This window comes from Podarcis raffonei, chromosome 17 (assembly GCF_027172205.1).
Source record: "Podarcis raffonei isolate rPodRaf1 chromosome 17, rPodRaf1.pri, whole genome shotgun sequence".
Taxonomy (NCBI): Eukaryota; Metazoa; Chordata; class Lepidosauria; order Squamata; family Lacertidae; genus Podarcis; species Podarcis raffonei.
The window spans coordinates 30,190,820-30,217,706 of record NC_070618.1 but is presented as its reverse complement, the minus strand read 5'-3'; the positions used below and the strand labels follow the sequence as shown (position 1 = coordinate 30,217,706).

Here is a 26,887-nt window from a genome sequence, read left to right as displayed (position 1 = left end):
TAGCATAGAAAAAACAAACAACAATTCTCACTGCTGCCACTGGGAACTTTTTTCTGAGCTCCATAGCAGAAGTAGGGATGATTTTCTTAGAATCAAGGCTGGAGAGCAGAGTGTTGAACACCACCTCACTGTCTGCAGTCTTAATAACAATCTATCCCCCACCAAGTGTGCAATTACATTTAAAAAATGAATATCCAGACGTTGCACAATTAAAGTAATGCATAGTTAGACCCTCATTTTTGGACTCCACGGTTCAGACACAAAATGCTGAATCCTGTTCCAAGCTAATTCAAATTCTCCCACAAGAAAGAATGACTGCAGTGACTTTAGAATTATTCAAGTTTCTAAAAATATGCAAATGTATTTCTTTGGCATAACTTACTCTGCCTTTTTAAAAAACCAAAGTATTATGTGAATTAGCAGAAAGGAAAGGCATTATAACAGGCACAGGAGATATTTTTCAGCACCTCCCCTCTGACTCCCAAGACTCGTACTATCAAGCACATCTTCACAACCTGAGGAGCTAGACTTGCTTTTGTTTTTAAATGAAACCTGGACAAATTTAGGATGCTGGTTTCTGTACCTCTTCCGTGTGTCAACAGAGCTACGGCAAACGCAGTCCTGCCAATCCCAATCTGCCCCAGCAAATAATATGCAGATCTGCTGCTCATATATTCATCCTTGTACAAACCAAATGGATTCCCAGCAAGGCCCCAGGAATAACCAAAGTGCCTTATATTGCTTTATACAGCAATGCATGGCAAAGTTGTCAACAGGGGCATAACTTCACAGTCTTTTCATTACCTGGCTTTCAGTTCGAGATCAAATCTGGACAGAAAGTTGCTTGCGCAGGAAGCATTTTTTGTCCGCACTGTGAGAGCAAATCCAGAGCCATGTGTAGGGAAGATGATGTTGTATTGCAGGGGTGTCTGAAACAGAAAATAATGTATAGCACATATAACAGGGGGCAACTACTTTGTTACTGACAATAGCTCTGTGACTAAGCAGCAGAGGCACTTGTGGGCTAGGGATGCCATTTACCTGAATGTAGACACACCCAGAACCTTTCACTTCCACACTGTAGTTTCCGGGGATGTTGGGCAATTCAACCTGTTGCAGCAGGACACTGTTGCTACTCGTCACCTGGAAAACCTTCTTAAAAGATCCCCCAGCACTGATCTCCACTGTATTTTCTGCATCTTTTGTGAAGGTCAGATTCCCAAACCGAGATAAAGCCAGGAGAGCCACAGGAGTGTCCTGGAAAGAATCATACATATATGGAGAAGGTGAATAGAGAGGAGTTTCCCTTCCTCTTTCATGTCCCTAAAACTCAGGGTTATCCAGTTAAACTGACTTGACAATCAATTCAGGACAGACAACAGAAGGTACTTCTCCATACAGTCCCCAATTAATGTATAAGTTACCTGAGAGGAGGAGAAGCCACCTAAAGAATTTTGGTTTCTGACCAGCCACCGCGCCATCTGTGAGCCGACTGTCAGGTCCTCCTGGGATAGGTTTGGTCGGTTCAGCCACGCCAGCAGTACATAACTGTTCATCAGAATCTCAAGAGATGATGCACGAATGTAGAAAGAAGGGAAATCTTCTACTCTAGGCCTCTTTTCCCTTTTCCAGTATAGCAGACCACCTGAACATGCAGAAGAGGCTATTAAGTTATAGGGAAAGAGTGGTTATCAATGTACTTCCATGTCAAGCTTCCTGGCTTTCATCTTGATCCGCAGCAACCAATCTTTTCTCAAGTGTGTGCCACAAGTTAAGGGCAAGAGAAATCACTGCCTTGAAGTAGTTATCTTTCTAATCTGCCAAAGTGAGGTGCAGGCAGCTGAACAGTTCTGGAGTTGTGGATGTAATGTATCTTGACAAGTACCCCATGATATTCCTGTGGAGAAGCTAATAAAATGTGGGCTGGATGAGGCAACAGTTAGGTGGATTTGTAGCTGGCTGACTGAGCCCAAAGAGTGCTCATTAATGGTAGGTCCTCATCCTGGTGAAAAAGTGACAAATGGGGTGCTACAGGGTTGTGTCCTAGGCCCGTTGTGGTTCAGCATATTTATAAACAATTTGGGTGAAGGAATTGAGGGTATGCTCATCAAATTTGCAGATGACGCCAAGCTGTGGGGGGAGCTAATGCCGCAGAAGACAGAATCTGGATTCAAAACGACCTTCACAGATTTGAGAAGCGGGCCATAACTAACATAATGAATTTTAATAGGGACACCTAGGTCTGCTTGTCATAAAGTCATGGCTTATTTTTGCGCACACTCATTTCTTGGTCAGTTGTTGGGTTGCGCTCACACTCGGGGTACCACCAAAGCAGTGCCACCACAATATGAACCACCAAATTATTACAGCCTGTTGCATACCCTCCGACATTTCAGAGATAAAGCAGTGTCCCTGAATGGGTGGGCTGCCATGGCATGGCTGAAGTAAACAACCAAAATTCAAGTGGTGCCACTGCTAGAAATCTAAAGGTGCATGCAAGCAGTTCCAGATGACAAATTTCATGGAGGCAAGCCACAAATCACAACAGTACACCACTTACCATTTCTAGTAGCAGATGTCATCAAGACGTCCAAGAAATGTTTCTGTTTTTCTGCGTTGCCAGCTAAACCATATGTGTGGGCCAGGAGAGCATTTTCGAACGTGCTCCTAACACGCCCATCAGAAGCAGCATCCAAGCAGGAGAGACCAGCCCGCACCACAGGATACTAGGGTTTAAGAGAGATTGTTATATATTACCAAGATGGCCGCCAGCCTCTGAGGCAAGGCAAGGCAGCTGCTCTCACCGTTTTAATGTTTTATTGCCCTATTCTATTGTTCCCATTGGATTGTGCTCTTTGTTTACTTCAAGTACTCAAGAATGATCAAGGAGACATGCAAAAAATGCAATTAATTAGAACTTTGGATGAAGGAGCACCTTTTACATTGTGTTATAGTTAATTCAGATAATAAGGGAAGGTCCAAAAGAAAGGTTTGTTACATCTCCTTGGAGTTGGCTGAGATTCTATATTGACTTGATGCTGATTTCCCGGTGGCGTTAAATAAGATGAAAGAGTATGGAAACGGAAATGCAAGCGTGGCATTTTAACACATCTTAAAGGAATTGCCTGAGAAATATCTATGAAAACTAGAGTAATAGTAAATCAGTACCGAGCTCTTGAGGTTGCTCTCCAGTAGAGATGAAGTAATATAGGCCGTGAGTATGGTGTTTTGATCCGCTCCATCCTATTTGCAAAGGAAAAATCAGTTAAAACAGGGGTGGAATAGCTCAAAGTCCCCTCCCTAGAGAAATTTTGTTGGGCTTTTCATTTTGCTTCCCTGCAACAATCCCTGGAAATGAAATTCAACCTGCAGTCCTAAGTATACGTAAAGATAAAAGTAAAGGGACCCCTGACCATTAGGTCCAGTCGTGACCGACTCTGGGGTTGCAGTGCTCATCTCGCTTTATTGGCCGTGGGAGCCGCCGTACAGCTTCCAGGTCATGTGGCCAGCATGACTAAGCCGCTTCTGGCGAACCAGAGCAGCGCATGGAAACACTGTTTACCTTCCCGCCGCAGCGGTACCTATTTATCTACTTGCACTTTGACATGCTTTTGAACTGCTAGGTTGGCAGGAGCAGGGACCGAGCAATGGGAGCTCACCCCGTCGCGGGGATTTGAACCGCCACCTTCTGATCGGCAAGTCCTAGGCTCTGTGGTTTAACCCACAGCGCCACCCGCGTCCCTGTAAGTATACATACTTGAGACTTAATACCCTTAAACTAAGGGCTTCTCTACACTTCCTATTGTCCTGCTGCTTTCTCTTCAGCACTCTTGGATTGCCATTCGTTCCAATCTATTGCTAAAGAGCGAGTTTTCCCTTGAAAACGAGCAGGGCAAGGAGAAAACAGCTTGGACCTGTGCTTTTTAGGTATGGCACAAGTGGAAATGTGAACGAGTCCTCATCAGTGGGATTTAATTCTTCCAGATAGCTATGCAGAGACTTGCGCTGTTCCTACTTGTATGAATCTGGTCTGCAAGTCCACTCACCCCTTTTGGTGCCACAGCGTTGCAGGACGGAGGAGGCTTCACTGGGGCCCCGACAGAGGAATTCAAACTGCAGTGCCCTTCCTGAGAGCCGATGGGGGAATAAGCCCCTGCTGTCTATCAGGAACCCGATCCTAGCCTGCACCCTGCTTTGGCAAATGGGGATGCAGGTTGGGACCAGGGCTGTGCCAGGGGGCAGAGCCGATGGTGGACTTCCCTCGGAGCTGCCCCCTGCCCATTTAAGCAGGCCATACCTGGGCACTGCCTGTTTCTTCCTGCCCACCCACCCATAATTTACGCTGCTAGTCAATGACTTTGCTGTGGCTACGGTGGTAGCTGTTCTTTATGGGTCCAGGTAGGAATTTGCCCACCAGGCTAATTGGCTCTGACCTGGTGGTTTTGCCTACCTCATAGCAACCGTCACAACTGTTTGAGCATTGGGGCAATCCTTTGTTTTGGATGGAGGGGAGGTTGTAGTCTCTGCCTGCCCCTCCAAACGCTGGGGTATCCCATTAAAGATATCCAAGGGGGGGGAGTGGCCATGTCCATGTGCCCAGGGGGGCCAGGGCCGAAGGCACTCTCTCAGACGGCAGTCACACTATCTGATGTAAGTCTTAGGAACCCCCGCCTGGATTGACCACGCGTCACCTGTGGTGGGTGGGCCGGAAGTATTTAGATTGCCAATGCCCAAGCCAAACCTCTTTCATAGGTATTCAATAAAGTCGTGGCCTGTTTTGACCCCAAACCAGTCTTATTGGTCTCTTATTTATATGGGTTGGGGGGTGGACGTGCCCAAGGATTAAGGTCTTCTGGGAAATGATCTATAATGAAATTAAGAAGGTTCTTAAGTGTACCTTTCATAAGAAACCAGAGGCTTTTCTCCTGGGCATGGTGGGCCAATTGGTGTCAAGGAAAGATAGGACGTTCTTTATGTATGCTACAACAGCAGCAAGAGTTCTTTTAGCAAAGTATTGGAAGACACAGGAACTACCCACGCTGGAAGAGTGGCAGACGAAGGTGATAGACTACATGGGACTGGCTGAGATGACTGGCAGAATCCATGACCAAGGAAAAGAGACGGTGGAAGAAGATTGGAAGAAATATAAAGTTTATCTTAAGAACTGTTGTAAAATTAATGAGTGCTAAAATGTCATGGGTAATGTAAAACAGAATTGCAGTGGTAAATGATTGGGTAAGAGAAGAAGGATTAAAGAAAGTGAATTATAAGCTAATTGAAATCAGGGGTTGCTGGAAAATTTTAAAACAGGGATGCAGAAAAGGGAGGCATGGGGAAGTCGGTGAAATAAGGCTTAAGAAAAAGAGGTTATGAAATTATACGTGTTTATATGTTTGTTTGTCTATGTATTGTGAGTTGTAATGTGTTTAATTCATGTTGGAAAACTAATAAAAAATTTATTAAAAAATATATATATATGGGTTGGGGTATGGAAAGTTTGATGCCTGGTCCTGCAATCTTCAGATAAAAGTAGAGCTGTTCTGAACATTTCTTTTTCCCATTGATTGGGTGAGTGAGCGCAAAACAAAACCCTCCCAAAAGTTCATTGGGTAGAGATAATAGATTTATTTGAATTTTTTTTTAGAAGGGACTGCCACGTATCTCACATAACCTTACAAGGTGGTCAAGAGTTTTCTATTTATTCCCTTGTTTCTTCAAGTGAGAAAAGACCCATGCAACTCAGAGCAGCACAGAGCTCTCTGCAGAGCTCCCTACTAACTGCACTTCCAGGAAACACACTGTAAGGTAAGTGACAACCCCTCCCACAAAATTCCAACAATTTTCTCCCCAAAGCATACTTTGCCCCCCCCCATATTTTCAGGAAATTGGTGGCAAGGAGGGTTTCAATCCATTGTATTAAAAATCACATCCCTCAACAGGGGTTGAACCTGTAAACACACAAACAATTTCCATTTATACTTTTGTGTCCATAACTTCCCATGGGATTAATCCATTCCCACCTCTAAGGCTTGGTTGTAGATTTTCCCATCTGACTTGAAGCAGCCATCTGGCCCCTGTTTGCTTGAAATCCAGAGGAGTGCTTGATTCAGGATGGTTTCATCTACAAATATAGCAGGTGAGCTCTGTCCAAATGCTTTGTAGACTAAGGTGGTGAGCCTGAAAGGACAAAGAGCAGAGGGGCCTGGGATGAGAACAGCACTTGGCAAAGCAGGAAGAAGTCGAGACCAGAGTCACCACTTCCAATGCTTCAATATGCAGAAGGGACTGTATCTATCTGGAATTAGGGAAGCAAAATAAACCCAGGCTGATGAAAAGCTAAGTGGAAGGACGGGAAAGAATTGTTTCCGATTTATAGCAGACATAGAAGCCAACTCCTAGGGGCTGAGGGGTCTTCACCCCCCCATTAAAATATTTGAGGGGACGGAGCCCCCCCAAGTTGATGGGCATTGCCATTCAAAGTGTGCCCGTGAACAGCATCTTGTGATCAATTATGCATGGTAAGGCTTACAATATTTTATTCCGGTTGTCACCCCTGGTAGCAGAGTTTGTTTTGTGTTAATCCTATTTAAAGGATTAAGCCAAGGGTCAGCAAACATTTTCAGGAGGGCCTGGTCCACTGTCCCTCAGACCTTGTGGGGGGCCGGACCCACCCTCTCCCAAAAGCACCCCCCCTCCCGAAAGGACCCCCCACTGCCACTCATGCCGCAGCTGCTGATACCGCCTTGTCTTCGGCAGTGTCGTCATCGTCATCCTCTGCCTCAGACAGGAGTCTGTGGGGCACAAAGCCCATGCTACTGGCCTGGGCGGCAGAGGCAGCCTCCCCGCTGCCACCGCTTCCTCCCGCTCGGCTCTTGGCCATACGCGGCCACCTCAGCGGGAAGGAAGAGGTGTCGCCCAGAGGTGTTCGTGGCTTTGGATTGGCTGCAGGAGCTTCCTGCAGCCAATCCGAAGCCACGCCAGCGTTGCGGAAGTCAGTCCCTGCGCGGTGAGGCCTCTGCACTGTGCTGGTTTAGCGCGGGGACTGACCGAGTGGGCGGCAGGGTCCGCAAGGTTCAACGGCTGGATTAACGAGCCCGGTGGGCCTTAGTTTGCCGACCCCTAGATTAAGCAGTCACAGATAATAGATCAGTCAATGGATATTATTCTGTGAACTGCCCTGAGATCCGTGGATATAGGGCGGTATACAGGTGAAACTTGAAAAATTAGAATATCGTGGACAACTTCGTTTATTTCAGTAATTCAACTTAAAAGGTGAAACTAATATATGAGATAGACTCATGACATGCAAAGCGAGATATGTCAAGCCTTTATTTGCTATTTGCAGTCATTGATGCAAAAGGGGCCCAAACCAAGTACATATGCATGCTTCTACTTCTCAGAGGTCCAGTATTGCTCTATTTGCAATCCTTGTTTTGCTGATTTCATTTAATATTCTAATTTTCTGAGATTGCTAATTTAGGGTTTTCATCAGCTGTATGCCATAATCATCACAATTATAACAAATAAAGACTTGACATATCTCGCTTTGCATGTCATGAGTCTATCTCATGTATTAGTTTCACCTTTTAAGTTGAATTACTGTAATAAATGAACTTTTCCACAATATTCTAATTTTTCGAGTTTCACCTGTATAAATTCAAATAATAATAATAATAGCCAGCCAAAGTCTAATGGACCCAAATGGATTAGAACAGAGTTTCCCAAACTTGGGTCTCGACTCTTTTTGGACTACAATTCCCATCATCCCTAGCTATCAGGACTCAGCGGTCAAGGATGGTGGGAATTGTCGTCCAAAAGCAGCTGGAGACCCAAGTTTGGGAAACCGTGGATTAGAGCCAGCACTTGCTGAGGGCAAACAAGGGGGGGGCTAGTACTTCATGCGCTGCTCATGAGCTTCCCACTTGAAATGGCTGGCCAACTGTTGAAGCTGGATTGAATGGACTCTTGGTCTGGTCTAGGAGGACAAACCTATGATGCTTGTACCAGTGGGAGCAGCAGGAAGGAACTCATCTTCCCAAGTGCTCCCAGGTTGGAACCCAGTGCCTTCCTCAGACATTCGGTCCTGGAAGCCCGTCAGCCCCATGTCTGAAGGAACAATGCACTGCCATCTTGTTTCCACTCGAGGCCTTAAAGCAACTTCACAGGTCTTACCAAAGGTTTCCTTCTGCCTCCCTGCTACCAAAAGTACTGAAGGATCCATCAGGGAGTCTGAATGGCATCTGCCTCTGGTATCCTGAAGTGGAAGAAAAATACAGCAAACCAATTTTTTCAGGTGCTTTCCCCCTTTAACTGTCAAATACATTTCAAGTGAGGAAGATGGCAAGAGCAGAGATGGCCTTCTCAGTGGTGGCATCCCGGCTATGGAATAGGCTCCCCTGGGAGGCTTGCCTGGTGCCTTATGTATTTAATAATAATAATTTATAATAATAATTTATTATTTATACCCCGTCCATCTGGCTGAGTTTCCCCAGCCACTCTGGGCGGCTTCCAATCGAATGTTAAAAACAATACAGCATTAAATATTAAAAACTTCCCTAAACAGGGCTGCCTTCAGATGTCTTTTAAAGATAAGATAGAGAGGGCGTTCCGCAGGGCGGGCACCACTACCGAGTAGGCCCTCTGTCTGGTTCCCTGTAACCTCACTTCTTGCAATGAGGGAATCGCCAGAATTACCGTATGCGTCAGGTGGAAAACTTTCTATTCACCCATGCCTGTGAAAGCAAACGAAAACCCCTGGGCTCAATGTTTGAGTTGTGTTTTATTCTATAATCTGAGCTGCTAAATTGGTTTTATTTCTCCTTCACCAGGAAGGAAAGTTTTAATGCTGCATTTTAGGGGGGAAATCTATTCAGTCTGCTTTCCACAGTGCACTGACCTGATGTGCCCTCAACTTGCCAGCAAATTGTTACGCAGCTCCCCATGAGATGATGGTGATGATGATTTATTTGTACCCCGCCCATCCGACTGGGTTGATGCACTTTAGATTTTGCAACACAATGTGCATATTGTATATGAAACACTCATACAAAATGCATATTGTACTTGCGAATGCATGGGAAAGCATGTATTTTATGCATGTACATTATGAAATGTACACAACCTGACAGAACATGCCAGTGCCCTCTTTGTGCTCGTGCTATACCTTCATGTGCCTAAACATGTATGGCTGCCTACGTTGCAGCCATTGAAACGAAAGAGCAGCTTGGCAGATGCCATCACAAATATCCACGGTGACAGTTTTGAAAAGCATGTTCTCCTTCATGGAGAGCATGTGTTGCGGTTGGGGCCGGCAGGACACTCCAAAGTTGTGGGGCGAGCTAATTGACCATTGGCCACTGATGCAATTGGGCTTTCCTTGTCGTTGGAAAGAAGTTAATGTTGCCATTTGTTGATTGACAGCCAGAAATGCTAAAACTCCTTGCACGAGGCTAGAGCTTCCTCTTTTTGCCCGTGCATCAGATTGCCCATCCCCCCTCCCTAGAATTAGGGTTGTTCGCTTGACCTTGCTATGCCTGTCATGGGGTCGTCTGCTCTTGGGGCAGGGGCCCGGTAGGAATTTTGTCCATCTGGCTGATTGGCTGGGGCCATTTGGTTTTTGCCTACTGCGTAGTAAATCGTCACAACTTGTAAGCTTGTGGTTAGGCATTGGCTTATGGTCTGGTTGGTTGAGGGGCATGGATTGGCTGTGCCTGCCCCTCCAATGCTGCTGCTGCAAGGGATTCAGTTAAAGGAATACAGGGGCTCACTATTGCTTGTCCACCCTGTCAATGGGGCTCGGGCCACTGCAAGAGCTCCTGGCTGCATTTGGGGTGGGCTGAGGGCAGGTTCCCTGCTCCGTTGCTAGCCCCAAGTGTATTCTCCTTTTCTGAGTTTCGCAGGCGTGCGGAATGTCAGACTGTCCCCCACAGTGGGGGCAGCTAGTCACAACCAATGCCTAAGCAACCACTCACATGTTTGTATTTTAATAAAGTTGTGGCCAAAATTATGCCAAAAACCTTAAACAAAAATTTTGGTGTGATGTGTGAGTTATTGGGGTGGCCCTGGGGACCTCGACACGCAAGTACTTACCAGCATTTAAATTTCGAAGGATCCTGGATTTTTTTTCTTCTGTCAACTGCTTTGTATCAGTCAGGTAGAACAAAATGTATAAATGGGACAAGAACATGGCGATATTCTGTTCTGCACAACCATAGGGCATTGGGAGAAGATTTTCAGCGTTCTTCATGGCTGTGCCCAGAATGTCACCTTGGGAGCAAAAAGAATATGGGCATTTATGCACTGCATGTCACATAGAAACAAACTCCTAAGGGCCGAGGTCCCTTCAGCCCCACCCCATAAAATAGCTGAGGGGGCTGGGGCATCCAAAAGTAGATGGGCATTTCCATTCAAATGGCGTCCATGAGCTGCATATTGTGATCGATTATGTGGGGCGGGTCTCCAATATTTTAGTCAAGTTGGCACCCCGTTGTTGCCTCTACAACATAATAAAATGATTGTCAACAAACTCACAGGGCACGGAGCAAATCCCCTCTAGTTCTCCCCCACCTAGAATATCTGCAATTTTAATCCAATTCTGTCAAAGTTTAAAAAGGAATTAGGGGAAGAAATCTCTACCATATTAGTGAGCCAAATCACAGTCTCCCAAGGGCTACAGGATAAACATGGCTCTTTTCTGAAGCACCAAAATGGGGTCCAAACCAAATCTTTACCCCAGCCAACTATCATGTCTGTAATTAATTCCTGGTTCATTATAAATATACAACTCCAGGCTAAGCACAGAGTAAAGAAGCGAATTGGTACGTGTGTGTTGGGAAGGAGGTTTGATGTTAGAATGGCAAAGGAGCGGCAACTTTTGCCTTTCTCTGCACACTCAGGGGTGCTGAAGACTGCTGTGTTTCAGATCAAGCAATGACTTAGGGGAGACACCTCACAATTACAGTCGTACCTTGGTTGTCAAATGCCTTGGTACTCGTCCGTTTTGGCTCCCGAACGCCGCAAACCTGAAGTGAGTGTTCTGGTTTGCGAACGTTCTTTAGAACCCGAATGTCCGACGTGGCTTACGCGGTTTCCAATTGAGTGCAGGAAGCTCCTGCAGCCAATCAGAAGCCGCGCCTTGGTTGTCAAATGTTTTTGGAAGTTGAACGGACTTCTGGAATGGATTCTGTTCGACAACCAAGGTAGAACTGTATATTGATGGAGCAATGCCATACCAGAAAAAAATAATACATCAAATATGAAATGTCACAACAATCTTACACAAGGCGCAAACAGGAAAGAAAGATTTCAAGTATGATAACTTTCTGAGAACTTACCAAGGACATAAAGTGAAGCTTTTTCTGATCCAATCACCAGATTTGAAGGCAAGTTCAAGGTTATTGTTTCAGAGACTGGTGTACCTAAGGATTTACAGCAATAAATAATGGGAACTGGATGTGGGTCCTCTTTCAACATTCTTTATATAGCACGGGAGCCATTGTCATAGCTTTTAAGAGAAGAAACTGGCAAATGGTGGTAATGAAGCTGAAATTAATTTACCCCCCAGTTATTATTGGATAGCCAGTGAATATTTGAATTCAGTATTTAGGTCTAATCTACACTATACATTTAAAACATTCTTATACCACTTCAACAGTCATGGAGAATCCTGGAAACAGTCATTTGTTAAGGATGCTGGGAATTCTAGCTCTTTGAGGCCAGCACCCTTAAACTACAGTTCCCAGGACTCCTTGGGAGAAGCCAAAGTTATTGGGTTGTTCTTGTTTTTATTTTGATTGCGTATTTTGTGTTTTTATATTGTGATTTTATCCTGTGAACCACCCTGAGACCTGCAGGTATAGGGCGGTATAGAAATTTAATAAATAACAATAAAATAATAATGACTGTTAAAGTGCTTTAAATGCATTGTACTGGACACAATGCTATTTAAGGCTCAGGATTGCTGTGGTCCAGGTTATTATTCTCATACAGTAATTGAAGCTAAGAAGTAATGGTATTAATATTGGATATTTTTATTTACAGTATTTCTGTTCTGCCTTTTAAAAAATAATATATACCGTATTTTTTGCTCTATAAGACACACCAGACCACAAGACGCACCTAATTTTTGGAGGAGGAAAACAAGAAAAAAAATATTCTGAATCTCAGAAGCCAGAACAACAAGAGGGATTGCTGTGGAGCGAAAGCAGCGATCCCTCTTGCTGTTCTGGCTTCTGGGATAGCTGTGCAGCCTGCATTCGCTCCATAAGATGCACACACATTTCCCCTTATTTTTTAGGAGGGAAAAAGTGAGTCTTATAGAGTAAAAAATACGGTATATTTAAGGCAGCCAACAATGTAACAGAAAATTCAACTATAAGAAACATGTTTGGCAGCTGGTGCAATTATGTATTTTACACCTGCCAAAGTAAAACCAAATAAATGGATGTCAAAGTCTAAAAACAATTATGGAAATATTGAATTTTCATTCTATGCATGTAGCACATACCTTTTACGCAGATCAGAGAGCTCTGGGTCACCTCCTTCTTGATGCCTTCAGGCTGGATGACAGAGGAAACGGTAAGATGAACAATACAGAATGCATATCCATCCATCCATTCATTCATTTTCTACACCACCCAAGGATCTCAGGGCATATAAAAACTCAAAAATGCCTAACGTAATAATGAACAAATATGAAAACAATACCCCCCACAGTTTAAAAGAACACAAAGCTTGCAATTAGATAGCAACAGAAGCCAGAATAATACAGAGCATCCATTAGCTGCCTGCAAAGTTCTCCTGTGCTTCATTTGAAGACCCTCCAGATTGCAGGTCTCAATTAATCCATACCAGTGGAGGAACAATTTGCTATCTATTCCGCCTCATTCGGGACTGTCAGCTAGCTTCTGCTTTCCACCCATGTACTTCTAGGCTTCCACGATGTATCATGCCAAACCTATGCACACACTGGGCGACCCCTTGTAAGGACCTGTTCCTCTCCATAGCGGCATTTGTGCTCATATACCACCAGTATCAGCTGGTGTGGGGGGGCAGAGACATCCTCTCAGCATCCAAATCACTGCAGCTTCCCTGGACTTGCTGGGAGCCTGTCAGGCCCTGTTCCTGCCTCTCTCCACCTGGCCCAGGGTGGGGCCTGACAGGCTTCATAAGAACTGCTGCTGCTGCCCAGCAAGGACTGGGGTATTTTGGGAAAAGTTTAATCAGGAGTTTTTGTTGTTACTGATATTAATTTTTTAGTATCTGTGTTTTTATGTGGAAATTGTTCAGTTTGGTTATGCAGTTTTTGATGTGTTTTACTGATTTTTATGACTACTTTGCTCTGTTTGCAATTATGTAAATCTTTTCATATTGTAAGCTTCCTTGAGCATTGTTTTAACTGTGGAAAGGCGGCATACAAATGAAATGATGATGATGAGGTAAAAAAGGACCCCTGGACGGTTAAGTCCAGTCAAAGGCGACTTATAGGCTTGCGGTGCTCATCTTGCTTTCAGGCTGAGGGAGCTGGTGTTTGTCCACAGACAGCTTTCCAGGTCATGTGGCCCGCAGCACTAAACCACTTCTGGTGTAACGGAACACCGTGATGGAAGCCAGAGCGCATGGATACGCCGTTTACCTTCCTGCCGCAGCAGTACCTTTTTATCTACTTGCACTGGCGTGCTTTTGAGCTGCTAGGTTGGCAGGAGATGGGACAGAGCAACGGGAGCTCACCCCGTCGCGGGGATTCGAACCGCTGACCTTCTGATCGGCAAGCCCAAGAGGCTCAGTGGTTTAGACCACAGCGCCACCAGCGTCCCCTTATGATGATGATGATGGATGGGGGATGTCAGCAATGTTCCTTCACTGAGAGGGAATGAGAACGTAGGCATAGAGAGAGAACAGATAAGAGTGGAATACAGAGGGGAGGGAGCAGCAGCAGGGAGCAGCCGTAACTTGATCTCTGGACACAGGGAAAGAATGCAAGTTGTCAGCTCAGACAGTGGTTGAATCACAAGACTGGCCAAGAAGCACGAAAAGGTCAGGAAGAGAAGGTGGAGGTTGTGGGGAAAGGGGGCGGAGCTCAGTTCCGGCAACTGTGGTATCTGAGGAGGACAGAGATTAGCTGAGCTCCGACCAGGACTTTTTTATTTGACTAATAAATCTGAAGTAATTAACTTCCAGAGTCGTCTTGTGTGTGTGTGAGAGAGATCTAAGCCTTACAGGGCAGGGCAGGAGTGAAGTCAGGGCTGCACAAATGAATCCAAGGCAGTCCTTTTGCCTGAAAACCTTTGCAGCTCCAACTCCAACCTCTCCACTGCTAAATGACACTGGTTGCTAATGTGCACCACTGTGGTCCACGAAACCCTTTTCCATCTCTTGCAGATGCCAAGCTTTTCATGCTTACCTCAACCAAAAGCGGCTTGATCACGGTGTCCCTTCGTCCTGCGCTCAGCTCAGTTCCTTTGGCTTCAGCAGTGATACTGAAATTCACCATACCTGAAAGAAAGAATGGAAAGAAAACTTACATATCAGCCAGCTTTTAAATTTGTATTCAGAATCAGAAGAATCTTTATTTGCACCAGCCACTAGCCATAGCAATAAAATAAAATGTACTGAAGATAGAGGTAAAAACTTAACTATACAAAATACATTTTGGAGGTTTGCATCAACCATGAAATAATAGATCTTAATCTAACTGCCCCCACTAAAAACCTTGCAGTTTTTGCTGTCACCTGATCATCTTGATCTACTAAAAGAAAGGACACAGTAGCAATGGTCGAGCGACCCGACATTGACAATAATAGAGGGGTAATAAACCTCACTCCTCAAATCTTTGTATTTAATTTGTATTAATCTGGTGACATTTTTTAAAAATTATGAAAAATCAATAAAAAATAACCGGCAAAAACCCCCACAAACTTACATGTAAAGTCCAAATTGTCACTGCCATGGCACTGAAGCAAGAAGAGCAGCATATATATTCCCTTGTATGCTGCATGTTTTATATAACTAATATACAAATCATTTATAATGTACATAGGGCATTCCTAGCAGTAAACAGTAGTAGCTTGTTTCTTGCTCGAAGCCATAAGGATTATCAGGGTTTTCAGTTTCATTTATCATTTCATTTCATTAAAAATACATTTATTTATTTTTCTAAGTTGCAATTTGGGGAGAAATTCAAGAAATTCAGAGGAAAGCTAAAACTGCAAAATTCTGCAAGAGAAGATGATTACCCAATCTTTGAGGGGTAATTCTCCACGTGTAGGATTGTGTTTCATTCGCACAGATTCTTACGGAGTTGTTCCCTGGAGACAGCTTTTCTGCTTTGAAATCCTGAGACTCTTCCAGCTTAACATCTATCTGAGAGCAGGGAAAACAATGACAATAGTGTTGTAAGTTTGTGGAGTCGCCTGGGCTGCCCTTCTACTTCTGGGGTGGCAGACACTGAATTTAGCATGTTAAAATATAAGGCATGTTGTTGTTGTTTTTTAAAAAAAGCCAGGCTGGCTTCCTGATGAAATAACCGTCTGAAGAGATGGACCATTAAGAGAACGCAAAAGATAGGGTAATGGCGCATCACAAAGGCCATCAGCAAGGCACACAGTCTGTTCCTGGAATCACACACCACTTGGAGACTGGGGTGGTGTGTAACAATATAAAATAAGGAGCTGTCAAGTGCCAATTAAAACCTAGAATGTACAACTGCTATCTTGACTTGGGAGCAAACTACAAGCAGTACCAGATTTCACCCTTTGAAGTCCCCATGGCAATCGAAATCTCAAGACCCCCCCCCTCACAAATTATGTAGAGGAATAACATTGAACTAAGAAAGCTTGATTGTCATTTTCTTTCAAGATCAAATCTGGCCTGGGAGAGTGGAGTGCTGACTGACTCCAGCTACAAAAGCTGAGGCTGTTGAACAGATTCTTGGGCTGGAGTATTGTTTATGGGGGGTTGAGAGAGCTGTTGCTGTTATTGATATTGTTGTTGTATCTTTAGTTTTAGATCTTATGATTTACGTGGAAATTGTTTCCATTTGGTTGTGTACTTTTTGAAGTGTTTTATTTATTGTTTATGACTTCTGTTAAGTTTGTAATTATGTAAATCTTGTCATGTTGTAAGCCACCTTGAGCATAGTTTCAGTTGCGTGGCGAGTTCCCGCCACCCACCAAGGATAAATAAAGACACCAGACACCATAATTTAAGGTTAAATGGGCGAATTAGGCCACAACTTTATTGAATTCAGGAATGAGAGGCATTGGCTTAGGCATTGGTCCTATCGACTATCCGGCTCCAGCCCATTTGCTGGAGACACGGGAAGGGTTAACACCATAGAGGGGGAGTCTCCTGCTGAGGCATGTCAACTAGGAGCCCCCCCCCAGGTCACCGCTTGGGGGCGTGCCTTAGGCCCACACCTCCATAGGCTTCGGACAGGGCCACGCCCCCCGGAGTCCTTTATCGGACCACCCTTCGTTCACTGGGGGGAGGTGATGTCATTCCTCCCCCCCCACATCCTCTTAACCCCTTCTTACCAATGCCTAACCGCCAATGCCAGGGAGTTGTGACGAGTTGCTACGAGGTAGGCGAAAAACCAAATGGCTGTAAATTGCCAATTGGGAAAAATTCCTACCATGCCCCTTGCGGCGACAGACCGAAGTCCATAGCAAAGTCAGAAACCTATCTAAAGGGAGGGAGGGTGGGAAAATGTGGGGGCTAGCCGGCAAAAGAGGGCGAGCCTCGGCCGCGCCGGCCCTAAATAGGGCAGGCCATGCCCCCCCAGCCACCCGATTGGCTGGCTGGGTGGACGACGCGGCCGGGATTCCCCTGCTCTCGCAGGGGCTGAAACCTGGGCAGGCCGGAAGTGGCTCTATGGAGATAGATGGAAACTTCACAGTTTTGAGAAATTAAAAAATAAAGTGCGAGACTGGCTACATTATTTTCAGATAATGGAGGCTTTTAATTTGGACAAGAAAATCGGCTTCCAGGTGGAAAAATCAAAATTAGAAACAGAACTGTTAGAACCCAAAACTAAGATTATGTCAAAGATGTATAACTTGCTGTTGAAATGGAATACTCAGGATGAAACGGTGAAATCTGCTATGATTAAATGGGCACAAGATGTTGGACATAACATTATGTTTGCTGACTGGGAACAGTTGTGGACCACAGGTATGAAATTTACGGCATGTAGTGCCTTAAGAGAAAATATTGTGAAAATGATATACAGGTGGTACATGACCCCAGTCAAGCTTGCAAAAATATATCATTTGCCCGATAACAAATGTTGGAAATGTAAAGAAAATGAAGGTACATTCTTTCACCTTTGGTGGACGTGCCCTAGGATTAAGGCTTTCTGGGAAATGATTTATAATGAATTGAAAAAGGTATTTAAATATACCTTTGTGAAGAAACCAGAGGCCTTTCTCTTGGGCATGGTCAGCCAATTGGTGTCAAAAAAGGATAGAACTTTCTTTATGTATGCCACAACAGCAGCAAGAATACTCATCGCAAAGTATTGGAAGACGCAAGATCTACCCACTCTGGAAGAATGGCAAACGAAGTTGATTGACTTTATGGGATTGGCAGAAATGACTGGCAGAATCCGTGACCAGGGAGAAGAGTCGGCAGAAGAAGAATGGAAGAAATTCAAGGACTATTTACAAAAATATTGTAATATTAATGAATGTTGAATGATGCAGGACTGAAATTAATTGGTTTCTAGCTGTAATGGCACACAAGACTATGAAAAAATGGTCCCTTTTTTCTTTGTATATAACTAAGAGTTTAAGTTACAATAATATAAGAAGATGGATAGAAAATAAGGGGTTTAATTGTAATGCTGGGAGATAAGGATTTGCTGGATAAACAATTCGAACTGGAATACAAGAAGGGGAGGTATGAGGAGGTCAGTGAAAGATGTTATTGAAAAATAAGCTTTGAAATTTATGTGTTTTTATTATTTTTTCTTTTTAATCTTTTTTTTTTTGGTGTTTGTATAAAATGGAAAATGCTAATAAATATCTTATAAAAAAAAAGGAAGTGGCTCTATGAAAAGTTGGCATACAAATAAAATGATGATGATGATATTATTTTGATCCATTGTCACAGGACCCCTTTAAAAGGTGTGGGGGGGCATATACTGGTACCTACTCTGCCTATTTGGTAATCCATCATTGATTACAAGGCATTTTTCCTACTCTTGCAACTTGCATTCCTGGACCAGAAAATGTCAAGAGCTCAGATGATCACAATCCAGGAATGACTGTAACTGTCTTACAGCTGAATCTTGTAAAAGGCACCCCTAGTGACCAAGGACTTCTGAGTCTCCAGTGACGGCGCTAGATCTAAGAGCACCGCCAGGCTACTCACCTGCTTCTTTAGGGAGCGTGCAGCCCCATCCAGGGCAGGCAACATACTGACTTCCTGGAGTCAGGTACACTACGCAGCAAATACGTATTTGCCCTGTCTGAATGACTGGCTGCATTTTAGCTAGATTGGCCCTCTCTCTTTAGACTTTCCTCTTGCCCTCTGAGGTCCTGCTCACAGATAGAACAGGAAAGCACCCAAGGAAAGTGAATGATGAGTAAAGGATTGTGGATTCTTCAGTTCCAGCTCTCCTAAATTATGTAAGATGCCAAGTCATAATAGCAGCTAAAGCAAGTTTAAAAAAAATAAAATTTGCCTGCAGGGACAGGGTTTCTGTAATGTGTTCCACTTCTGTGTTTTGCTACCCTGTTATGTATTCAGTGGTCTGTGTTTGCCTGAGCTTGAGTCTGGTCTAAGCATTCTGGATTTGGGCCTCTGCCACTGGCCCTTGAACTCTGAGTTGTGATTTGAAGCTTGGAAGTTTAGACAGCCAATCATGTTGGGAATGGGAGTGGCCCAGGCAGAAGAAGAAGAAGAAGAAGAAGAGGAGTTTGGATTTGATATCTTGCTTTATCACTACCCAAAGGAGTCTCAAAGCGGCTCACAACCTCCTTTCCCTTCCTCCCCACAACAAACACTCTTGTGAGGTGGGTGAGGCTGAGAGACTTCAGAGAAGTGTGACTAGCCCAAGGTCACCCAGCAGCTGCCTGTGGAGGTGCGGGGAAGTGAACCCGGTTCACCAGATTACGAGTCCACCGCTCTTAACCACTACACCACACTGGCTCTCAGGAAACTGTTTCCCAGTTATGTAGTTCAATAAAGGTTCTTGCTGTTATCGCTGTGTCTTGCCTCATGGGAACCCACCTGCACTTCATACCCTGTATTAGGTTTTAACAGCACTAACTGGAGACAGAAGAACGTACCTCAATGCAGTCTTTCAGGAAATTGAAGACATTGCCTTTAAAAAGGAATACTTCCCCTCGGATAGTGGAGTAGGGCATAGCCGGCTCAACAAAGAATGACTGAATAGCTGTCAGGGAGGCAATTCCTGAGAGGCCAAACCCAATGTTGTCGTTCATGCAGAATGCATTGGCTTCCCATTCAGTGATGGTGTCAGGCACGGTGTATGAGAGATTGGCTTTCCCACTAGAACTGAAGCATAAGAGGACAAAATTGTAGACTCTTTTCGCATGGATCTATGTCTACAATTAAATTTGTTACTAATATAAGCTTCATACCATTTAAGAGTATGCATATGCCCCAAATATCTTTATACACTGAAATAAAAATATTGTGGATGGATTTTCCACTGAAAGCTATTGCTATCAGTAACAGCTCCCAAATTTATACAATAAATATCCCATACAGTACAGTGCAGGGCTCTTCAGCACTTGAGTGTGCGTGTGTGTTTTTCCCACAAGTTGCCCAAATATCTAAAAATAAAAACCATAATGAAGAAAGGATTATCCAGCTAAATGAGGTTCTAATAATTCTCTCAACTTTTTTTTCACACAAGGACTCTTAAACGGAAACCAGAAAATGAAAATAAAAATAACAAGATGGAATAGTAGAAAGACTCACTCAACCCAAAGCAGCTGCCAAAAGAATGTTTCAGGAAAGTATGTTCTCAATGTGCTTGTACCCCCAGCTGCAGCACCAAAAGCAACTTTTGCTGAAAAACAAAGAAAGGACAAGATGATGAGAGAAAAGGGAGTTTGGCTTCTATAACAGAAATAGTACTGAAGAGGTTTAGTGTTTAATGGTGAAATTAATGCTTCACATTAAAAGGACATCAAGCAGGAATGATGTTGAAACTATGAATAACCTCCTTTTGCCAGCTCTAAGGGTCATGATACATCAACATGGCACACTACTGCTGCCATTATGCAAAATAAAATGTCACCATTTCTAAATCTGGGAAATAGTGATAGCCTTCAACAAGGGATTTTTTTTCCTTTATCAGAAACTCTGTGGCTCCTATGTCTGTTGCGGCCAAATGAGATGTGACATTTGTCATATGAGGTGGACTTTTAAACAAATTACCAGTGTGGTGGGGTCCTGTCCCCTGAACTAGACTGAGATCGTGGCATGAGAGGCAGGGGGCATTAAGACTTTGCTCTCGCCCTGATCTCAGCTGGAATCCCACAATCCCAATGCCGGCTGCTCACAATCTAGTTCGATTGTCTCTCAGTGTGGGTATAACTAATAAGGGGGCACCCATCATGATATCACTATGGTTTTGATAATTAATAGTGAGTCTAGACATTTTCTTTTTTTTAAAAAGCAAAACATTGGAGGGAAGCTGAATCTTATTTTATGCCTTGCAATGCGCTACCACGACACCATCTGCGCTGATAAATCGGGTCCTCCCTTAAAGAGGGCACGTATTGTGGTGAGAGCTGGAAACCGACACTCTGTGTTGTGGGTGCGTACAATAGGTCAGCCACAACACCCGATTGGTAGGTCCCTCGTAGCTGGGGGCAATCTGGACAATGGGACGCAGTCCAAACGGTTTGAGGTACCTATTTATGCCCCTGCACATGACCCAGAGCTTCCTCTTTCAGCGTGTGCATTTGGAACACCCGCCCATCTCTCCCTACTTTTAGGGTTTTGCGCTTGACCTTGCTATGCCGTCTTGTGTCGTCTGTCATTGGGACAGGGGCATGGCAGGAATTTTCCCACTTGGCTGATTGGCTGTTGCCATTTGGGTTTCGCCTGCTGCATAGCAAATCATCACAACTTGTAAGGTTGCGGATAGGCTCTGGTTCAGGTGATAAGGATGGGAGAACACTCTCGCCATCCCTATGTGAAGGGTATTCCATCAAAACAATCAGCCTAAAACAGAACAACCCATCACCCTTATAACTTTGCAACGAGTCCTTTTCTAACCTTCATCCATAATACGAGGTTCATTATCAGGATAATCAGATGAAATCTTCTTGCATTCGAAGTCGCTTTGGCATACAACGGGCTTTTGTAGTGTGGAGTTGGTGAAAACCTTGAGACCCAAGCTCTTAAAAGGAATAGATAAAATGCTGTTTAACTGATTTCTTTAGACAACCAAACCTACCACACTTTCTAAGACCTTCTCGTTGATAATATGGTTCTTTCTAGGTGAGGTAAATTATTTATCCAGAGTAGCACACATATTTCAGGCCACCTCACTGGTTCTTCATATACTTTTATAACTTATTAACTGGGCTTAAGGGGATAAAGTGTTGTTAGATGACCAGTGTTGATTACATTGCTACAGTCATTTGCTCATGAAAACTGAATCCATCTATTTCAGGAAGAGATGATCTATAATACAAGGGTGATCTATAATAAAAGACACAGGTGGTGCTGTGGTCTGAACCACTGAGCCTCTTGGGCTTGCCGGTTGGAAGGTCAGCAGTTCAAATCCCTGTGACAGGGTGAGCTCCCGTTGCTCAGTCCCTGCTCCTGCCAACCTAGCAGTTCAAAAGCACACCAGTGCTGCAGCGGGAAGGTAAACAGCATTTCTGTGCGCTCTGGTTTCCGTCAGGGTGTCCTGTTGCACTAGAAGCGGTTTAGTCATGCTGGCCACATGACCCGGAAAGCTGTCTGTGGACAAACACCGACTCCCTTGGCCTGAAAGCGAGATGAGTGCCACAACCCCATAGTCGCCTTTGACTGGACTTAACTGTCCAGGGGACCTTTAAAGGTAAAGGGACCCCTGACCATTAGGTCCAGTTGTGGCCGACTCTGGGGTTGCGGTGCTTATCTTGCTTTATTGGCCGAGGGAACCGGTGTACAGCTTCCGGGTCATGTGGCCAGCAGGACTAAGCTGCTTCTGGCGAACCAGAGCAGGGCACGGAAACGGCGTTTACCTTCCCGCCGGAGCGGTACCTATTTATCTACTTCCACTTTGACGTGCTTTCAAACTGCTAGGTTGGCAGGAGCAGGGACCAAGCAATGGGAGCTCACCCAGTCGCGGGGATTCGAACAGCTGACCTTCTGATCGGCAAGTCCTAGGCTCTGTGATTTAACCCACAGCGCCACCCGCTGGGGATCTTTACCTTAAAAGACCACCACTCATGCTCAGCTCTGCTCTAGATCATAACTAGTTTTCAGTACTAGCCATATACAGGTTGCCTTCCCCAAAAGCAGCAGTGCCAGTCCCAATATAAGCATAGAGACAAACATACCCTGAAAACGTCATAGACATTGCCGTCATCAGTCACATTCACAGGTATGTAGAATTGGCCATCAAAGAAAGTATTTTTCAGCTCAACGCATGGCTCTTTAGGGGTATCTTCAAGGTTCAACCCATTAAAATAATAGCCATAAAGTTCTTGATAAGGAAGGCGAGAGTACACCTGGTGAGAAATGAATAATGAATACAGATGAGACCTGGAGGAGCATAAAAGCCTGCCTTACGTGAGTAGTGGCAGTGCTTTTTTTCTGAGGGGACGCAGGGATATGCATATCTCTAAACATTTTGTGAATCTAAGTTTGGCCTCATTGAGGGGCAGTATTTCAATATGAGTAGGAAAATGAGAATGCCCCTAAACATATTTTTTTTTAGAAAAAAAGCACCGAGCAGTGATATCTACAAGCAAACATCAAGATGGGCATTCCAGTTATGGAGATGCTGAAGGTTTATAGGTAAAATCATTCTTATTCTGCGTGCCCTTTAATGGCTTAATATATGAGTGGAAATCTATTCCTTCTGATTTTTCTTCAGCAGATGAAGCATGCCTGGAACACAACGTAGTCAAAGCTTTTCATTAGCAAGACCTATTTAATTAATATTTTTCAGTGCACAGTAGAATATTGCACCTTTTCCTATATCCCACAGCTGGGATGAGGAGTCAAAGAAATTTCATGCAGGCCTATTCACTGAGATTTGGTTGTAATAGTCTTTTTCTCATTCCCTGCAGAACTGAATAGCTTCATAAGCAAATATGGTTATCATTACTGTTCTTTTCTCTGAAAAACATTTGCAGAAAATGCCATCCTGCCGCAGGTGTGTCAAGGAAAATGTATGGGCCGCCCTCAAGAAGATCAATGAACAGAAATTTCTAGAAAAATTTGGTACTTGGCCACATTAAGGAGCCTCTTGCTTCCCAGTTTCCGGTGGGGAAAGATAACATGCCTGTTCTGTTCTTGGTTTCAGGTAACGATCTCTGGAAGCCCCAAAGGAATTTGGTATTATTAGCTAAACCTTCTCAAAATCATAAACAGGCTGCATTTAAAAAAATCATTCTTCAAGGTTCTCTCTTTCTACCTCCTCCTTCTTATGCTCACACAGAGTTCTGAAGGATTCTGTCACCCAAAAATATGTCTAGAACAGAACAACTCAGGATAAAGCAGACCAAAATACAAGTGGGTCTTTAAGGGTTTCCCACAGAGTTATACTTTTGAATACAACACAAGGGGAGGATTTCTGGTGCCAGAGGAGTAGACAACCTGATTCTGTGCTCATTTCTATAGATGGTGGCTTTCAGTGGTGGGACCACTGAAGGGAGACCTAATACTTGGCATGGCTCTGGGTTGAAGGTGCATCAAAAATCCAGGACTCACGCTCTCAGGAGTCAGATCTTCTCCAGGCCTCAGAAGCAGAACACTCTTATCCACAGCCCGCAGGGCACAGAAGGAGTTGCTAGCAGCTTTGAGGTTAAGGCCAATGCCTGAGGCTGGCAGTGCTTCTTTCTTAGAGAACTGCAGGCTGACCTGGAATTGAATGGAGATGTCAGATATCTGTCAGGGGATCATCTCAGAAGTTATTGTGGTACAGTCCCCACCCATAGCTATTCTGTCTGTTGTGAAAGCCTACTTAACAGCTGTATATTCCCCTGGCAATTATCACAAGATACAATGTCTGGACTGTATGACCATAGTTCACTACTTTATAACATGGCATGAGCTCTTCTCAGATTAGGTACACGCCATCAGTGACTGTGGCGATCACACAGGGCCCCCGGACGTTTATGGTCTATTGACCCTGTGCCACCACTGTGATTGCTTTCTTCACTGCCACCACCCCGCTTCTCACGGGGACACACGGAGTGCAGACAGATGTAACATTAACAAATAATCAAGTTTATTTTTAAATGCAGGAACACGCGTATGGTTTCAGTTTATTTTTCTCTTGTCAGTTTCTTAAATCTTAGTTCCTAACAACTCCAAACTGATTATTCCCAACTATCTATCTGACTCAACCTAACAATTCCTCTCACTCTCTCACAATACAGCTCGACTAACCCACTGCCTAATCCTCCCTCTTCCCTCTTCAACTCCCAAACCTCAACTCTCAACTCCCCCCTTGCATTCTCACTGGCCAACCACATCACACCCATATTAACCCTTTCCTTATGACCCAACCTAGGAGGCAAACGCCACAGTGACTCATTAGGATTTTAAATCATGCAAAAGGTTCATTAGCCAAGATACATTGCTACTTATTTTCAGCCATCCATAAGACATGCCAACCATTCCACTTGCAATAAACCTTTCCTATTTGACTTTTGTACTCCTTGTCAGCATAAACAGAGAGTTAGGAATAGAAAACACTCTTTACTTCGAGTGGGGAACAGACTGATCAGCTCTTACCTTGTTTCTGAAGCACTTTTCAACTTCAAAAGAGATGCTATCAGCGATCAGCTCGCCATGAGGATGCAGAGTGTAAACCAGCAGCCTTGCTCTGGGAGCTGCTTTTTGGTCAATCATCAGTGGGATTGAGAATCTGCTATATTGTCCAGCTGTGAGGAAAAACATGAAATTAAAGGAGTCAAGGAAAGAGGTCAAGAGAAGCTGATGAGCTAATGTTGACTGTCGTGTACAAAATTAAGACGGAAGCCCCACCGGGACCTTGGCATTGGTGGTCTTGCTGTCTCCCCTCAGATGGAACCAAATGATGTGCAAAATAATTGGGGATGGGATTGTCTTTCATAATCGCACACTTTGCCCCCTAGCAAAGCTCCCCTTGCTGGTTTACACACCACAGAAAAGTTGATCAAGAATTAATTCAGGTCCATGACAGCTAGGGATGTGGAGAAGAAAACTAGTAAAACTAGTCGTTTTACTGTAACTCTATCTTTTCCTTGAAATTCCTCAGATGGTTCAATCAAAGAAGAATATCCAAATCCAGGCTGAATCAAATCTTTATTATATCCGCTGGACTAAGTGATAATCAGTCACTCTGTGGACTCAGCTACACTGGTCAATTTATAACGTTAAAAATGTGTTCTAAAAATATAACACCAGATGGCGCTGTAGAGCAGCAATCCAAAGTCAATGGAAAATTACATTGGGAGTTGTATATTTTTATAGCGTTTTTTTCCATAGCATTTTTTTATATCTGTGTAGATCCAGCCTGTGACTTAACCAAAGATTTATAATTGGAATTGCTTTTTAAGAGAAAGGTCATGCTAGGAATCATTCTATAGGTCTGCTGATTGTTTCTCCATGACTGCCAAATACCTTCATTTCTCCACAATCAATGAGCAGAATTGGACCACTTACCCTTAATGCTGACTAGGTGTTCACCTCCATCAACAATTCTACCATTCGTCATAATCTGTATGCAAAAAAGAAATCAAGGCATAAATAATTTTGCTAGAAACACTGAGATCCAGCTCTGAGGGCCTTCTGGTGGTTCCCTCACTAGGAGAAGTGAGGTTACAGGGAACCAGGCAGAGGGCCTTCTCGGTAGTGCTGCCCGCCCTGTGGAACACCCTCCCATCAGATGTCAAGGAAATAAACAACTATCTGACTTTTAGAAGACATCTGAAGGCAGCCCTGTTTAGGGAAGTTTTTAATGTTTGATGTTTTATCGTATTTTTAACATCCTGTTGGAAGCCACGCAGAGTGCCTGGGGAAACCCAGCCAGATGGGTGGGGTATAAATAATAATAATATATTATTATTACAGTGGATGCTCGGATTGCGAACGTGATCTGTGTGGGGTGCACGTTCGTAACCCGCAGCATTTGCAACCTGCGTCTGTGCATGTGCAGGTTGCGATTTGGCGCTTATGCGCATGCGCAAAGAGCAATTTAGCGCTTCTGCACATGCATGACTGCCAAAACCCGGAAGTAACCCATTCCGGTACTTCCAGGTTTCGGCGGTCCATAGCCCAAAAAATCGCAACCTGAAGCAGCTGTAACCCAAGATATGACTGTGTTGTTGTTGTTGTTGTTGTTGTTGTTGTTGTTGTTGTTGTTGTTGTTATTATTATTATTTCTGTCATGGCTCCTGTTATGTACTGAAGTTCTCACCCTGGGCCAGCAGGGGGATACTGTAGATAGTTTTCACTCAGGTCCACGTATGCAAATAAAGGATTGAAAGTGACGTTCAGTGATTGGATAGTTACAGAAAGTGGTTACTGTTGCGTTGTAGTGGAGCTCTATATAAGCAGGCTGGCTGAACCCTTCAGTTCAGTTCTGTTCTAGCCTGTGACTAAACAAGAGCTGTTTGAAGAATCGCTGTGTCGTCTGATATGTTCACCGGAACTTAACAGCTCCACTACAGGGTATGGGTCAAGTATATTTGTGGGGCAT

At 44.1% G+C, this 26,887-nt stretch overlaps 1 protein-coding gene across 1 annotated transcript in view; it reads right to left on the bottom strand.

The window, feature by feature from the left end:
- The window catches only part of LOC128405194 (ovostatin-like), a 49,775-nt gene that overhangs the window by 4,105 nt on the left and 18,783 nt on the right, over window positions 1-26,887 (bottom strand). The window contains exons 13-31 of the mRNA XM_053371544.1: window positions 25,852-25,906; window positions 24,940-25,088; window positions 23,911-24,060; window positions 22,533-22,703; window positions 21,256-21,379; window positions 19,948-20,038; window positions 19,290-19,518; window positions 15,234-15,360; window positions 14,402-14,493; window positions 12,506-12,557; window positions 11,334-11,417; window positions 10,090-10,266; window positions 8,173-8,254; window positions 6,021-6,177; window positions 3,169-3,243; window positions 2,561-2,726; window positions 1,425-1,645; window positions 1,042-1,257; window positions 805-929 (exon numbers count right to left, since the gene is read on the bottom strand). Coding sequence (XP_053227519.1) covers window positions 805-929; window positions 1,042-1,257; window positions 1,425-1,645; window positions 2,561-2,726; window positions 3,169-3,243; window positions 6,021-6,177; window positions 8,173-8,254; window positions 10,090-10,266; window positions 11,334-11,417; window positions 12,506-12,557; window positions 14,402-14,493; window positions 15,234-15,360; window positions 19,290-19,518; window positions 19,948-20,038; window positions 21,256-21,379; window positions 22,533-22,703; window positions 23,911-24,060; window positions 24,940-25,088; window positions 25,852-25,906 — 2,543 coding nt within the window. The remainder of the gene's footprint in view (window positions 1-804; window positions 930-1,041; window positions 1,258-1,424; window positions 1,646-2,560; window positions 2,727-3,168; window positions 3,244-6,020; window positions 6,178-8,172; window positions 8,255-10,089; window positions 10,267-11,333; window positions 11,418-12,505; window positions 12,558-14,401; window positions 14,494-15,233; window positions 15,361-19,289; window positions 19,519-19,947; window positions 20,039-21,255; window positions 21,380-22,532; window positions 22,704-23,910; window positions 24,061-24,939; window positions 25,089-25,851; window positions 25,907-26,887) is intronic.